General features: G+C 38.5%; 1 protein-coding gene and 1 long non-coding RNA gene across 2 annotated transcripts in view; both read left to right on the plus strand.

Moving 5' to 3' along the window:
• LOC115415183 (uncharacterized) overlaps positions 1-8,147 on the plus strand; it is a 12,703-nt gene extending 4,556 nt beyond the window's left edge. The window contains exon 3 of the long non-coding RNA XR_003934772.1: positions 8,013-8,147. This is a non-coding gene — a long non-coding RNA (uncharacterized LOC115415183). The remainder of the gene's footprint in view (positions 1-8,012) is intronic.
• Positions 8,148-9,135: 988 nt separating this feature from the next.
• On the plus strand, positions 9,136-13,604 carry mtif3 (mitochondrial translational initiation factor 3). Its single transcript, XM_030128674.1, has 4 exons — positions 9,136-9,250; positions 10,369-10,837; positions 12,741-12,892; positions 13,337-13,604. The coding sequence occupies exons 2-4, from the start codon at positions 10,372-10,374 to the stop codon at positions 13,568-13,570; spliced, it is 852 nt and encodes a 283-aa protein (XP_029984534.1). The 5' UTR covers positions 9,136-9,250; positions 10,369-10,371; the 3' UTR covers positions 13,571-13,604.
• Positions 13,605-14,361: the final 757 nt, after the last annotated feature.

The following is a 14,361-nucleotide window of genomic DNA, read 5'->3' on the forward strand; positions in this document are numbered from 1 at the left end:
CAATTAAGCTTTATTTTATGTCATTTTTCAACACTTTCCACAGTACCTTGAATCAAGTGGTTAATAATAAAATGTTTGTTTTCATTCTTGGTGATAGATCTAAAGAGAATTTCTTGTTCTCTTTCCTCATGCAAAGTAGACCGTAAGGTCTTGTTGATAAGATCTCGCTTTCCAGTCATTTATAACATCATATGTCAGAGAAACAGGAAATAAAGTACATTTCCAACAGATCATTTTGCATGTCGTTGTGTGTTTGTGTTTGATACATAAATCCCACAATCCATCCATCCATTCTCTTCCGCTTATCCGGGGCCGGGTCGCGGGGTAACAGTCTAAGCAGGGATGCCCAGACTTCCCTCTCCCCAGACACCTCCTCCAGCTCTTCCGGGGGGATCCCGAGGCGTTCCCAGGCCAGCCGAGAGACATAGTCTCTCCAACGTGTCCTGGGTCTTCCCCGAGGTCTCCTCCCGGTGGGACATGCCCGGAACACCTCCCCAGGGAGGCGTCCAGGAGGCATCCGAAACAGATGCCTGAGCCACCTCAGCTGGCCCCTCTCGACGCGGAGGAGCAGCGGCTCTACTCCGAGCTCCTCCCTGGTGACTGAGCTCCTCACCCTATCCCTAAGGGTGCGCCCAGCCACCCGACGGAGGAAACTCATTTCGACCGCTTGTATCCGGGATCTTGTCCTTTCGGTCATGACCCAAAGCTCATGACCATAGGTGAGGGTAGGAACGTAGATTGACCGGTAAATCGAGAGCTTCGCCTCTCGGCTCAGCTCCTTCTTTACCACAACTGACCGGTACAGCGACTGCATCACTGCAGACGCTGCACCAATCCGTCTGTCAATCTCACGCTCCATCCTTCCCTCACTCGTGAACAAGACCCCGAGATACTTAAACTCCTCCACTTGGGGCAAAGACTCCCCACCGACCCGGAGAGGGCAAACCACCTTTTTCCGGTCGAGAACCATGGCCTCGGATTTGGAGGTGCTGATCCTCATCCCACTCGCTTCACACTCGGCTGCAAACCGCCCCAGTGCACGCTGAAGGTCCAGGTTCGATGAGGCCAACAGGACAACATCATCTGCAAAAAGCCCACAATGTGTAGTTAAAATGTGTTGGCAATGTTGTGTCTGTGGGTAATAAACAAAGTCTTATGATATATTTATGTATCAGAGAGACTCAAGATTTTTCCAGGCTGTTTTATTTTACATTGTTTGTTTCTTCTGTCCTTTTTGCTGTTTGTCTTTTATTTTCTTTATCTGGGATATTAAAGCAGCAAGAATGTGTTTGTAGCTGATATAACTATATGAAAGGCAAGGAATGAACAGTAAATTTATCACCAATTATGCTTTGTCTGAAATCAAGATGAGACCAGTCTCTACTTAAACATCTACAGCAGTTAAATGCAAGATACTCATTAATACAGCAGTAATATGAATAAACAAGTGGTGCCAGGCACAACAAACCCCGCCCCTCACATGCATTGAAGCTTATTTTGGCATTGATCTAGCTGATGTCATCATGTCTATGTGTGTGCTGATGTCAGCATATCAATTGCCTCTATATATGTGCGAAGTTTGAAGTAACTTGAAACAAAATTGATGTTTTGATGGACATTTGAAATTTTTCCGAATTATAAGTAAATGGGAGAAGTAAAAAGATTTTAAAAATTTGTTTAAAAAAATTGAAACTTTGACCTAGTTTTCCCAAAATATAACAACATCTATTCTGGGTCACTAGCAATCTATAAACCCAATTTGGTATGAATTCAACCAATAGTTTTGCTGCTATAGACATGTGAAATTTCACCCATTAAAAGTAAATGGTGAAAACAAAGATTTAAAAATTCATAAATATTTTTAGATTGTAATTTTACAAAAAAAAAAGACAAATTTGGAGTTGTCATTATTTATAAGTTATTATGCTATTATTTTACTAGGCCAAAACTAAAATGAGTTTGACATCCATGGAATAAAGGTTGTTGTATTAGTTTTTTAAATTTTTCATGACGACCCCTGGCACATCACTGCCCTAACCCCATGGTGGCGCTCTACAGCATATTTATGTAGGTTCTGTAGAAAAAAAAAATCTGAAAATGACTGTGTGTGAATGATATGTGCGTATCCTTGAAAACAGAGGTGGGAAAATATGTGTTGATATAAGTACCCAAAATGCATCACAGAAGCAACATGGCAGCTCCATTAACTGTGATAATTTAGCTTTTTTTCTTCTAAACTGCCAGTAGTAGGCGTTAACAGAGTATCTCTGGTTGTTTTCTGACTCTCAGGTTGCCAAAAGGGACATCGAGTGGGATACAAATGTTGCCTGGTCTACAACAGTTATGAGGACTATGCCAGAGCTTCCAGAAAGTGTCTGGAACGCGATGGCTGCATGGTGATGCCTCGTGAGGAGCAGGAGGCCTTGGCTGACTATGTCAAGTCCTTCTTCCGCCCGGGGAACTGGCTCGGTATCAGTGACCTTCGATCTGAGGGGATGTACTTGTTCGACGATGGGACGCGGGTCTCGTACTTCCAGTGGCGCAAACACTTCCTGTCCAGCCAGCCAGACAGCGTGCGGTGGGAGAACTGTGTGGCAATGTCGTCAGACGACGGTGACTGGTGGGACCACTACTGTGACCAGACCATGAACTACATGTGTGAGTTTGACCACAGAGTGGCACTTTAGAATGAGGACACTTTTAACATGTATTCCACCACCCTATGATCTTAAAGGGATAATTAGGAGTTTTTGGGATGTGGTTGTATGACACTGTTTTACATGATGCTCAGTAAACCTCCAGAAGAATCTTTTTTTATCAGTATGTGTTGGACATGCAACACACACCGAAACTGACCCTCTGCGTTTAACCCAGGGGTGTCAAACTCATTTTAGTTCAGGGGCCACATTCAGCTAAATTTGATCTGAAGTGGGCTGGACCAGTAAAATAATAACATAACTAGAAAAGAAAATCTGACCCCCCCCCCCCCCCCCCCCCCCCCCCCCACTGATCACCACCAAAATTTAATCATTTGTTCCTCGTGCCAGTATTAACATTTCCTGAAAATTTCATGAAAATCCATCAATAACTTTTTGAGTTATCTTGCTAAATAACCAACAAACAAACAAACAAACAAACCCTGGCAAAAACATAACCTCTTTGGCGGAGGTAATAATATGTGAATAATGTCAACTCCAAACTTTTCTCAATGTTTTACAGTGAAAAAAGTAAAATTACATGATGAAAATATTTACATCTACAAACTATCCTTTCAAACAATGTGAATAACATGAACAAACTGAAAAAAAAAAAAAAACTTGTAATTTTAACATTATTATGCTTTAGTTTATCATTTCCACATGTACATTATAACTTCCAGATCACAGTGGATTTACATATACGCAAAATATTTAGTAAAAGGTGGAATATTATTAAAATTGCACTTCTCTTTAGACATTTCAGGTTGTATTTACATTTACAAAGAGAAAAAATTGAGTTGTGAGTATTTGTAGGTTATTATGAGATTGAATTGGTCTGAATGTGGAACCTGTACTAAAATGATTGTTAATATCTTAGTGTAATTTTTGCATTTCACAAAATCATCCCAGGGGCCAGACTGGACCCTTTGGCTGGCCGGATTTGGCCCCCTGGCTGCATGTTGGACACCTGTGGTTTAACCCATCGTTAGCTGAACATGCAGAAACACCACATACACATATTAAACACATGTAAAAAACAGAGTCAGTTTATATTTACTGTATATTTTGAATATTTTTATGACTAATGGCAAACTGACTGTCCTCCAAGCCAATATTAAGGATCCTCCAAGACACATAAATGTCATGTCTGCTCCCAGACTGTCTGGATTTGTCTGTCTTTTCTGTTTTGTCTGTCATTTCCTGTTTTATTTTGTTAAGTTTCCCTCATGTGTCATGTCTGGTGTCTTTACTTCCTTTCCCTGATTGCTCCACCTGTGCTGATTACCTGACTCCTCCCTGATTATCTCCACCTGTGTCCAATTGTCTTCCCGCCCTCTTGTGTATTTAAACCCTGTGTCTTCCCCTGTTTGTTTGCCAGTTTGTGTTCTACAACTTGTTGTGCTCACTCACCAGCGTTTTTGGATCCTGTTAGTCTGTCTGCCGTTTTTGTCCCTCGACCACTGGTTCTGCCTGTGCCTATCCTGCCTGCTCGTCAACGACCTGGTTCGTGTACCCGACTCTGATTCTGCCTACTCCCTTTGTTACCTCAGCCTCCACCGTTTACCTGTGCTTCGACCATCCGCCTGGATTACTGACCGTGAGTTCTGCCTGTCCCCATGTACCGTTGTTTGTTTGATTGCTTCCCCGTGTACGACCTGGCTTGTTTTTTGACCACCCTCTGTTTGTCCCTAGTGGGGATTCCGTTGGGGTTTTCCCGGCCCGGCCAAGCCGGTCGTCAGCCGTATCCACCCGCAGCCCAGACGTTTATCCCCGGACTCAGTGGCATCACAGAATTAATATTATATCTGTTGTATAATTTCACCTGTTAAAGTGTTTAATAAAAACACTCAACTTTACTTGTATTTTGTGGTCTTGCTTTTGGGTTCAGCCTTTGTACTTAGCCTATCACAATAAACCCATTTTCCACCAATATTTACAGGAACTTTTTTGTAGTCCTGTTGAATTTCTTCCTCTGTAAATACAGGATGCATCAAAAAAACTATTCATTTTGAAAAATTACCTCCAGTTCCGCATTTGATAATTTTTGGAATTTTCTTTTATGGACATCAGTCCAAATTTACAGACCCAGGTTTTCATGCATGAGTGAGCAGGGGCAAATTGCGCAATCTAAGTTAAAACTGGTTTGCACGAAGTAGCGGTGGGATTTAAATCCAATCAAAGGTCGTGGGAGGGGGTTAACCCGAACCCGGTCTGTCCTCAGTGACATTGTCAGGCCTAAACAAGTTGAATTAACTTTGAAAGGCAGGAGCAGCTGCCATGGGTAAAGAAATTAAGCTGACATGGTGGCCAAAGTGTTAATGCTGTAACCTGGCAATTTTGTGGAAAACAAGATGGGTACTTGGTGTCCTCTCCCATGACCTTTGATTGGAAATTTGTATACCACTCGGAGAAGACCCTAAAGTAATGAGAGTTCAAGATGCTATATATGACCTATATACATGGATACATTTTTCACTTAGGGTGTACCTAAACAAATATATACATTAAAAAGATCAGTATTACATTACAAGCACACTGACCAAATTTCATGTAAAAATAATAATCCTTTCTTAGAAAATATAACAAAATTTGCGATAAAATCCACTACCGCAATGGATGGTGGGTAATGGCTATTGTCAGCTGATGTGCTGATGATCATCTACCTTGGAGTGTTGCTGTAGAGCTGAGCTCTTCCAAAAAAAGTTCATTAAAGTTATTATTCATGAGTTAAAGGAGGCCAAACTTCTGTAAGTTGTCTTTGTAATATCCGACTTATCCTATAAGAATTCTGTTGAGTTTTGAGTTTGCGAATGTTGACTTTTCAATGAGTTTAGCATCCGTACAAATGCTAAATTAGCCGTTATGCTAGCCGCTGGTTAATGTCATTTATTGCATGTGTTATCAGGAGAGCAGAGTTTGGCAATGTTTGTTTTAGGAAAATATCAGCATTTTAACATGTTGGATTTTTCAATCAATTAATCAATCAATCAATCAAACTTTATTTCTATTGCACTTTCATACATGCTACATGTAGCACAAAGTGCTTCACAACAAAACCCCCCACTGTCCCGCAGTTGCAAACAAAAATACAAGCAACAAAGTAAAGTTTACAGTAAGAGTTTAATTAAAAGCTAAACTACAAAGATAAGTTTTGAGTTTACTTTTAAAAATATGAACACATGCAGCGGACCTCAGGTCCTCAGGTAGACTGTTCCATAGTTTGGGGCCATAAAAGCTGAATGAGGCCTCACCATGAGTTTTAGTGTGGACTCTAGGAACAGTTAAGAGATTACTACCTGAGGATCTGAGGGTCTGAGAGGGCTCATATGTTAAAAGCAAATCAGATAAATAAATAGGGCTAAGACCATTAAGAGTTTTAAAAACCAGTAAAAGCACTTGAAAATTGATCCTGAAGCTCACAGGGAGCCAGTGCAGAGACCTGAGCACCGGTGTCATATGCTCTCTCTTTCTGGTCCTTGTCAGCAGTCGGGCTGCAGAGTTCAGGAGCAGCTGCAGCGGTGCAATGGTCTTCTTAAGAAGACCAGAAAGGAGAGCGTTACAATAATCAATTTGACTTGTGACAAATGCATGTATCAAAGTCTCTGCACCGGCTTGAGAGAGAAATGGTCGTACTCTGGCAATGTTTTTTAAATGATAAAAACCAGTTTTGGTAAAAGACCTTATGTGTGGCTCAAAGCTTAAGCTCACAATCTAGTAAAACACCCAGACTTTTAACCCTCTCAGAAGAGTCGAGTGAATGGGTTTGGAGCTTAGCTCTGAGCCTCTCCCTCTGAGCCTCAGGACCAACAATTAAAACCTTGGTTTTGCCCTGGTTGAGCTGGAGGAAGTTTGCTGCCATCCAGGACTTAATATCTAAAATGCAATTAAAAAGGGTGTCGATGAGGCTGAGGTTATCAGGAGACACAGCAATATAAAGCTGAGTCTCATCTGCATAACTATGAAAGTTAATGCTGTGTCTTCTGATGACCTGTCCTAGAGGCAGCATATAAAGGTTAAAAAGGGTTGGACCTAAAATTGACCCTTGGGGAACACCACAATCCATTTTGCACCTTTTTGACGAGTGTTCCCCAATACTAACATAAAAATCCCTGTTTGTTAAAAATGATTCAAACCAGTTAAAAACAGACCCAGAGAGACCAACTGTGGTATATAATCTGTCTAAAAGAATTGTGGTGGTCCACAGTGTCAAAGGCTGCTGTAAGATCCAATAGGACCAAGACGGCAAGCTTTTTGTTGTCCATATTGGATCTAATATCATTTAAAATTTTAACCAGTGCCGTCTCTGTACTATAGTGCGCTCTAAAACCAGACTGATAAAATTCTAAAATGTTGTCAGAATTAATAAATCGTTGATCTGGTTAAAAACGATTTTCTCTAAAATTTTACTTAAAAACAGCAGGTTGGACACAGGTCTGTAGTTACTGGCAAGGGAGGGGTCCAGTTTGTGATTCTTGAGAAGGGGTCTGACCATGGTGGTTTTGAGAGCTGTTGGAAAGACCCCTGTCTGCAATGAATAATTTACAATATTAAGAACATCTTGATCTAAAAATATAAAAAATGATTTAAAAAGAGATGTGGGAATGGAATCTAAAAAGCAAGTGGTTGTTTTTAACTGTAAAACGACTTTGTTAAGACTCTCAGCATCAACCAGGGCAAAATTTTATAAGTAGCAGATAAAACCAGTGGATCTGAGATAAAAGCATTGCCTGGCTGTAGTTGCTGCAGGTCTGACCTAATAGACTGTATTTTACTGGTGAAGTGACTTAAGAACGTATCACAATTGGGCATGTTTGACGGAGCACTGTTGTTGAAGATGGGGTTAATTACCGGGCTAAATGTGGAAAACAGGACCTTTGGATTATGGCGGTTGTCATTTATAAGTTTAGAAAAATATGAGTGTCTTTCTTCCTTCAGACAGTTATTGTAGTTTTTAAGTTGTTCCCTGTAAATTTCATAACTTACTGTGATTTTATTCTTGTACCACTTTCTTTCTGCTTTCCTACAATTTTTCTTGAGATTTTTTGTTTTTTCATTTTTCCATGGGCAGTTTTTTATTTTACCCATTTTTACTTTTAAAGGGGCTATGGCATCGAGGGTAGATTTCAATTTATTATTAAAATAGTCAACAATAAAATCACAGGAAGAGGGTAAAACAGGGCGAGGAATTTGGGGTTAAAATCTTGGTAAAATTACTTAATTTTTATACAGAATTTATTCGAAGTATTTTATGACTGTAACAAATTTCATTACTGTTTTTCCTCAACCAAATGGATGAATTTCAAACAACCCTAGCCCTCAGAAAACATTCACCTGAACATGGCCTTGTATTGTATTTCACATTTTATTTTAAAAAGGTTCTTGTTGTTGCTGCTGTGTGGCCATGTGAAAGACATCTTAAGTTACTGTTTTATAACATAACTCCATTCTCGCTTTACATATGTGGCATATTCATTTATTTGACAGATTTTATAAAATAAAAACATAAGAGTTCCATTGTGGCCTGATGTGTTGACCAAGAAATTAAATACAACATCAGTGACGTTAAGACAGTCATCCAACCTGTCCCATTTACAGTGTGGTCATTATTCTGAATCTGACTTGGAGTCGCTGTAGTCTACCACCAGGGACAGGATTTGTCTTTGGTTTCACATGAAGGTTTTAAAAATCACAAGTATACAGAAAAAATGCACAATATTTTATTACTGTGAAAACAAATAATCAAGACTCATATAGGATTTCATTTTCACAATCATGAAAAATGTTTAAAATGAACAGCATGGTGGTAAAATATATAATATTATTCCTTTAGCAGAGAGATTTTGAGTCCTGATTTGAATAATGATATTAAGTCACTGTTTTTGATCCTTGAGTGTTTGATATTCCATAATGTGGAAACTTTGAATTTGATATTAAATTGACTTGTACCAGGACTGACTGTGAATGTTAGTGGACTGCCTCCTAGTGTATGGATATGTATTAGAAATACACAAGAACCCGTTGTAGAATATTATTATTATTATTATTATTATTATTATTATTATTATTATTATTATTATTATTATTATTATTGAGTGATGCATTTACTGGTGTCTGACAGTTTGAGTGGTAGCTGACAGCCTGCCCTGCACGTGAATTAACTGCCAGATCAAGTAGCCAATCGGAGCAGAGCTATTCTAGCCAATAAGAGGCAAGAAAGGCGGTACCTTCCCCTACTATCCTACGTTTCACAAATTGGCCAACGGGCTACACCGGTAGACAAACAGGAAATGTGCAAATTCAACGATTATTACTAACAAAAATGATTGGTCATACAGAAAATGCATTTGTAACCCAGATCAGTGTACAAATATTAATATTTATTTTATGTCATTAACAGCTTCTATTTGAGTGGCTGTAATGTACTTTTTCTCCTGCAGGGGGCAGTAGAGGGGCTTTGTTATTCTTATGACTGTAGAAGTAGAGCACAAAGCGGAAGCAGATGCACCAGTCACCCCGATACAGAAAACATGGACAGACGACATTGATAAACAGTGAGTAAAAGCACAACCACGCATTTTCGGTAGAGCTTGTCTTCTTCTTTAACTTATATGTAGTCGCAAACATATCTCTAACCCTGTGTGTCTGAGAGAAAAACATGTTTTGCACAACTTGTCCCAGAGAAGTCATACTTATTCACATGCTAGCATTGTCAACTGTATACAGAACTGTCCTTAAAAACAGACGATTTAATGTTTCCATATGCTTTAATCTTCCAGCGTTAAATACTATTATTATTGCGGGACATTTTACGAATCATCCTAATTTTGTGGTTACTTCGGCATTGAGTTACTATTGAACTATCAAGTTAAATGTTTACGATTGCTCTCAGTTTGTAGTGGAGATCCCCCTCATCTACTCACTGCTTCATGCATGCTGAATATCAAATTATGTCAGTTTAATTGATGCCTAATCAAAAATACTAATGTGGGTCTTCGTGTGTGACAAACTACTACTGACAAAATAAAGATTCTATTCTATTCTATTCTATTCTATTCTATTCTATTCTATTTTACTTTATTCTATTTTATGCAATGGCTTTTAAGTGAATACATCTTTAGTTTGCAGATGTTTAATGTAATCTGCTGATGCAGAGAAAGCAGGTTTTTTTTCCCCCACAAATCTAGGGTATCGATTGGCTATTGGTGCATTGTTTATATTGTTTAAAAACAATCACAAATAGCAGTCTTAGTGCATTGAACATTATATAGCACCAAATGGTATATAATATCAGAGAGAGAAAGTAACTGTTTCAGATCCTTTTAGTCTTAGCAGATACTTTTATATTTTCCTTTTTCACTCGTGAATGTTCTGCCTGTAAACACTGCAATTTCTGCAAATTCCTGTTCCTCTTGGGGGTAAATTATTTTGTGCTTTATTCGTTATCTTTGTAGTTTCATGACCAACTAAGTTATGAAATTTTAATGCATGTAAATCAATGAATTTATATTGTTGGTGCCTAATAATCTGATCGAATTGCAACTCTCACTTTACCCTATAGAGTGAAAATTGGATTAATATTGTTTTTTTTGTGTGTTTCCCCAAATCGCCACACAATCAGACATGTATGGAGCTATGAAGGATTCATTTGATGTGGTTTCTTTTTGTGCAGGACATGTCTGCATTTTGTGTGAGATGGTTGCTGACCCATGCAGTGAGGACAGTAAACATTGGCGTTCCCAGCTATGTGACAGCTGCATCAAGATTTACTGTGTGCAGTCAGAGATGTCATATTTTGACTGCCTCCTGGAGACGATCACCATTCTGCACAGCAGTAGATGACACAGGGCAGACAGAAGAGACTACTGCACCGAAGAAGAAAAAGCAGAATCCCCGGGGTACTGCCACCATTGGCAGTGTTGGCCGTAAGATCCCTCATCGTCTTGTACAGCTGATAAGTGAGACAGAAGAGGACCTGGGCACCATGCACCGTGTAGATGTCATCAAGATTATGGATGAGCAGGGTCTTAAACTAGTGCTGCTCAATGAACACAAAGATCCTCCAGTCTATCGCCTGATGAGCGGCAAACAGATCCACGAAGAACAGTTAAAGCTGCGGGAGAAACAGAAAAAGAAACCAAGTGAGTGAGTCTTTTCAGTGTCATGATTTAAGTCCTTTAAAGGGGTTCTGTGTAGCGTTGATATTACAAATTCTCCACAGCAGGAGGAAGTCACATACCAGAACACACTTATCACTATAAAAACCACCAACGAATTAAGACTACGTATCCACAGACTATCACTCACTGAATAAAGTAGAAAGCTCATTGTTTACACACATTTGTATTATGGTATCACTAAGTTTTATTGATCAGAGCTTGTCAAAATAAGACTATGTCTTCAATTCTTTATGTAGGTTGTTGCATCAGCTGATAGTTTACATTATAGCTCTGTTAGCCTAGCTCTGTTTTTAGACATACAACAGCCACAGTAACGCTATAGGTCACCTTTGTTTTCTAACATCTGTTTGAAATCATCAAAACAAGGTCAGAACCATCACAGTTTTGTCTGAACTGTGGATTAACAAATGGTGAACTTAGTAGAGATAGTAACATCACATAGTAAGTTTATATCTTCATAAGCCTAATAATTAAACTCACCTGTGTAGAGGAAATGCTGTGATTTCAGCATCAAACCCTATTCTTTTAATTTACATCTTTGTACAGTGGTGAAAACAACAACAGTGATTCTACCTTTTATCATTTTTTCACTTTCTTTGACTGTAAAAGTTGTTTCTTAGTCGTTCTCAGCTCATTATTTTCTGATGCTTCAGTCAAAGGTTCAGTGGCATTAGTTTTCCTCACCACTATTTCTAGTGGTCACGTAAGTCCACTGGTGTGAACATATTCAGTTCATATTTCTGCCATCCAGTACACTGATGCCTTTGGCGTAATGTCACAGCTCCTTATTCTGAACGTTATGATACTTTTAAAGTCATATCTGAATATTTTTAAAGTAGAAATACTACACATAACACATTTAAGCAGACAGACAATCATATCTTATATTTATAGCATTGCTAAGTATCTATACTTTTTTACTGGAGTTACATTGTGTCAATGTTTTTGGTTTTTTTTTAATTTGGCTCAGGAAATATTCGTGTCACAGCTTGTAAGAGTTGGGTTTGTTGCATACAGTGTTGAGGCAGGTGAGTTCTTCTTTTCCTTGTCAAGCATGGCAAGACTTCATGATTTCACCATCACATCAAACTACTCAGTGATGACATGAATTGAAGGTACGTCATGATTCTCGCTGCAATGATCTGCCCAAACCTGTTGAAGGTGTGATTTGCCGAGGCCTGCTTTATTGTTCATGATGCTACCAGTTCATGAGGTCCGAAATAAGTCCAGAATGGATTGAAATTACTAACATTAATATTTTGTTTAGACACATGGAACAAGATGTCACCAGGTGTAACTTCCAGATTTCCTGAACTCATAGTTGACATGACTATGGAATAAAACTACTCAATATCATGTGAAAAATAATAGATTTTTAGTAGAAAAACATGAAATGATCAAGGCTATAATCTAACATCTTTACAGTTTGTATATATCTGGAATGAATATTGACATTAGTATTTGGGAAACAATTTTGTTTTACTATGATTTCAGCATATTGCAAATTTTCCTTAGGGTTTCTTGGATCTGCAGTAAGAATTTCAACCTAATCCAGTGAAAGATAAGCAATAGCTGCTCAGAATACAGACACTAATGATGAAATTCTGATGAAACTCTGAGAGCCAAACTTCAAAAATGTGTTTAAAAAAAAAAAAAAAAAGCAAATATATGAGCTTAATATAAAAATGTATATAAACAAATAAAAACGATACAAAACTAAAACAAAAAAATAACGGCATAACATTAACCCCTCTGTGGTAGAATTTATGACTTCATTTTTTGGTTTAAAATGCTGAGTGTACTGTTTGACCGTGGAGGATCACAGAAAAATGAGACAAACTGAGGCTGACTGTTTTCTCTGCAGCTGTTGTGCAGGTGAAGGAACTCACCTTTTCAGTCAATATCACAGCTCATGACCTCACAACCAAGTTGAAGCAAGTGGAGAACTGGCTGGAGAAGAAGCACCATGTTCGAATTACATTGCGGTCAGGACGAAGGGAACCAGTCGCCAACCTGGTGAGGAAGACGCTCACACATACACTGCAAAAATCAAAATCTTACCAAGTGTTTTTTTTTTCCTAATTTCTAGTCAAAATATCTCATCACACTTAAAATAAGACATAATCGCCTAAAGAGTAACTTGTAAGTGAGATATAAGAACTTCTTTTTAGACAATAGATCTTGAAAACCTTATTTCAAGAAATCTTACCAAGATAATTTTCACTTGTTCCATTGGCAGATTGTTTTTGCTTAATTCAAGATTTTTTTGTGTTGCTTAATTCAAGAAAAAAAATCTGCGAACGGAACAAGTGAAAATTATCTTGGTAAGATTTAAATTTTTTCAGTGTATGAGCCATGTTTGGTATAACATTTGGGGTGAAATACATGATTTCTGGATGTGCTGTATTTGTGGATAGTTTCTGACCTTTTCTTTTAGTAGTTTGTTTTGTCTTTTCACAGGACACAACTTTGGAGAATTTGCTGCAACAAATTGAGGTACAGGTCGGATTTGTTGCCAAGCCACAAGTCACACGTGATGGTCAAGCAGCCAAGTGCACTCTTCGACCACCTTCAGCAAAGGAACTTTCACAAAAAGCCAAGAAACAGACTTCAGAGTCTGGTTCAGAGGCCACTCTGTCCAACACATCGCCTCCAAGCACCAGGGACTCAGCAGGAGGCTCTGTGCAGCAGTGAGAGAATGGAAATAAAGGTTTTCTGTGCTTCAGTGTCTTGCTGTGATGTGAATTAATTATACAAACGCTAGAGACAGTATTTAAATGTCACATTTCACCTTTATCTGCTACTTCAGAGATGCTGCATATGGATGAGGAACTTTCATATGTGCACATTTTCAGACGCAGGTAGCCTTTGGATAATTAACTCCATAAGCAGTTGCTACTGTCACAGTTTCTTCTTGTCTACTATTTGATCAAAGAGGAGAAAGGGTTTCACTTTTACGAACAAGACTTTGGAAAATGTTGAGACTTGTGCAAGAAGATTTTGGCATTTTTATCCCAAGACTCTAAACTTTTTCAAGTCAGAGTTGTCAAACTCTGCTAACTCTCCTCGACCCACAGATGTGAAATTGTAACATCTCTGTCTCTTAGAACTGGTTCCAGACAACAGCTCTCACTCCAAATACACAGTTTATCAAGAGTTTTGGTGGAAAATATTAAGCCTTTGAGGCTCTGTTCAGACCAAGTGTAAAGCCAACGTTCACCTTCCATTGAATAAAACAACAAATATTTCATGCAGTAAGATACAATTATTTGGCCTTATCAATAAGTGGGAGTGAAAAATTAGCTTTATAAGACATACTAATCCATAGTCCTGCAACATTGTATGTTCTGTCTCCTACTAATGGCCTAGCACTTTCTTTTGGTAAATTTTTAATCATTTTCCAAGCAGAAACTGTAGTGTTTTTTTCCAATATTAAAAACATGCTTATTTAAAGAAAACTTAGATCATTGAAAAGATACAGTAAC

Source organism: Sphaeramia orbicularis, chromosome 24 (genome assembly GCF_902148855.1).
Source record: "Sphaeramia orbicularis chromosome 24, fSphaOr1.1, whole genome shotgun sequence".
NCBI lineage: Eukaryota > Metazoa > Chordata > Actinopteri > Kurtiformes > Apogonidae > Sphaeramia > Sphaeramia orbicularis.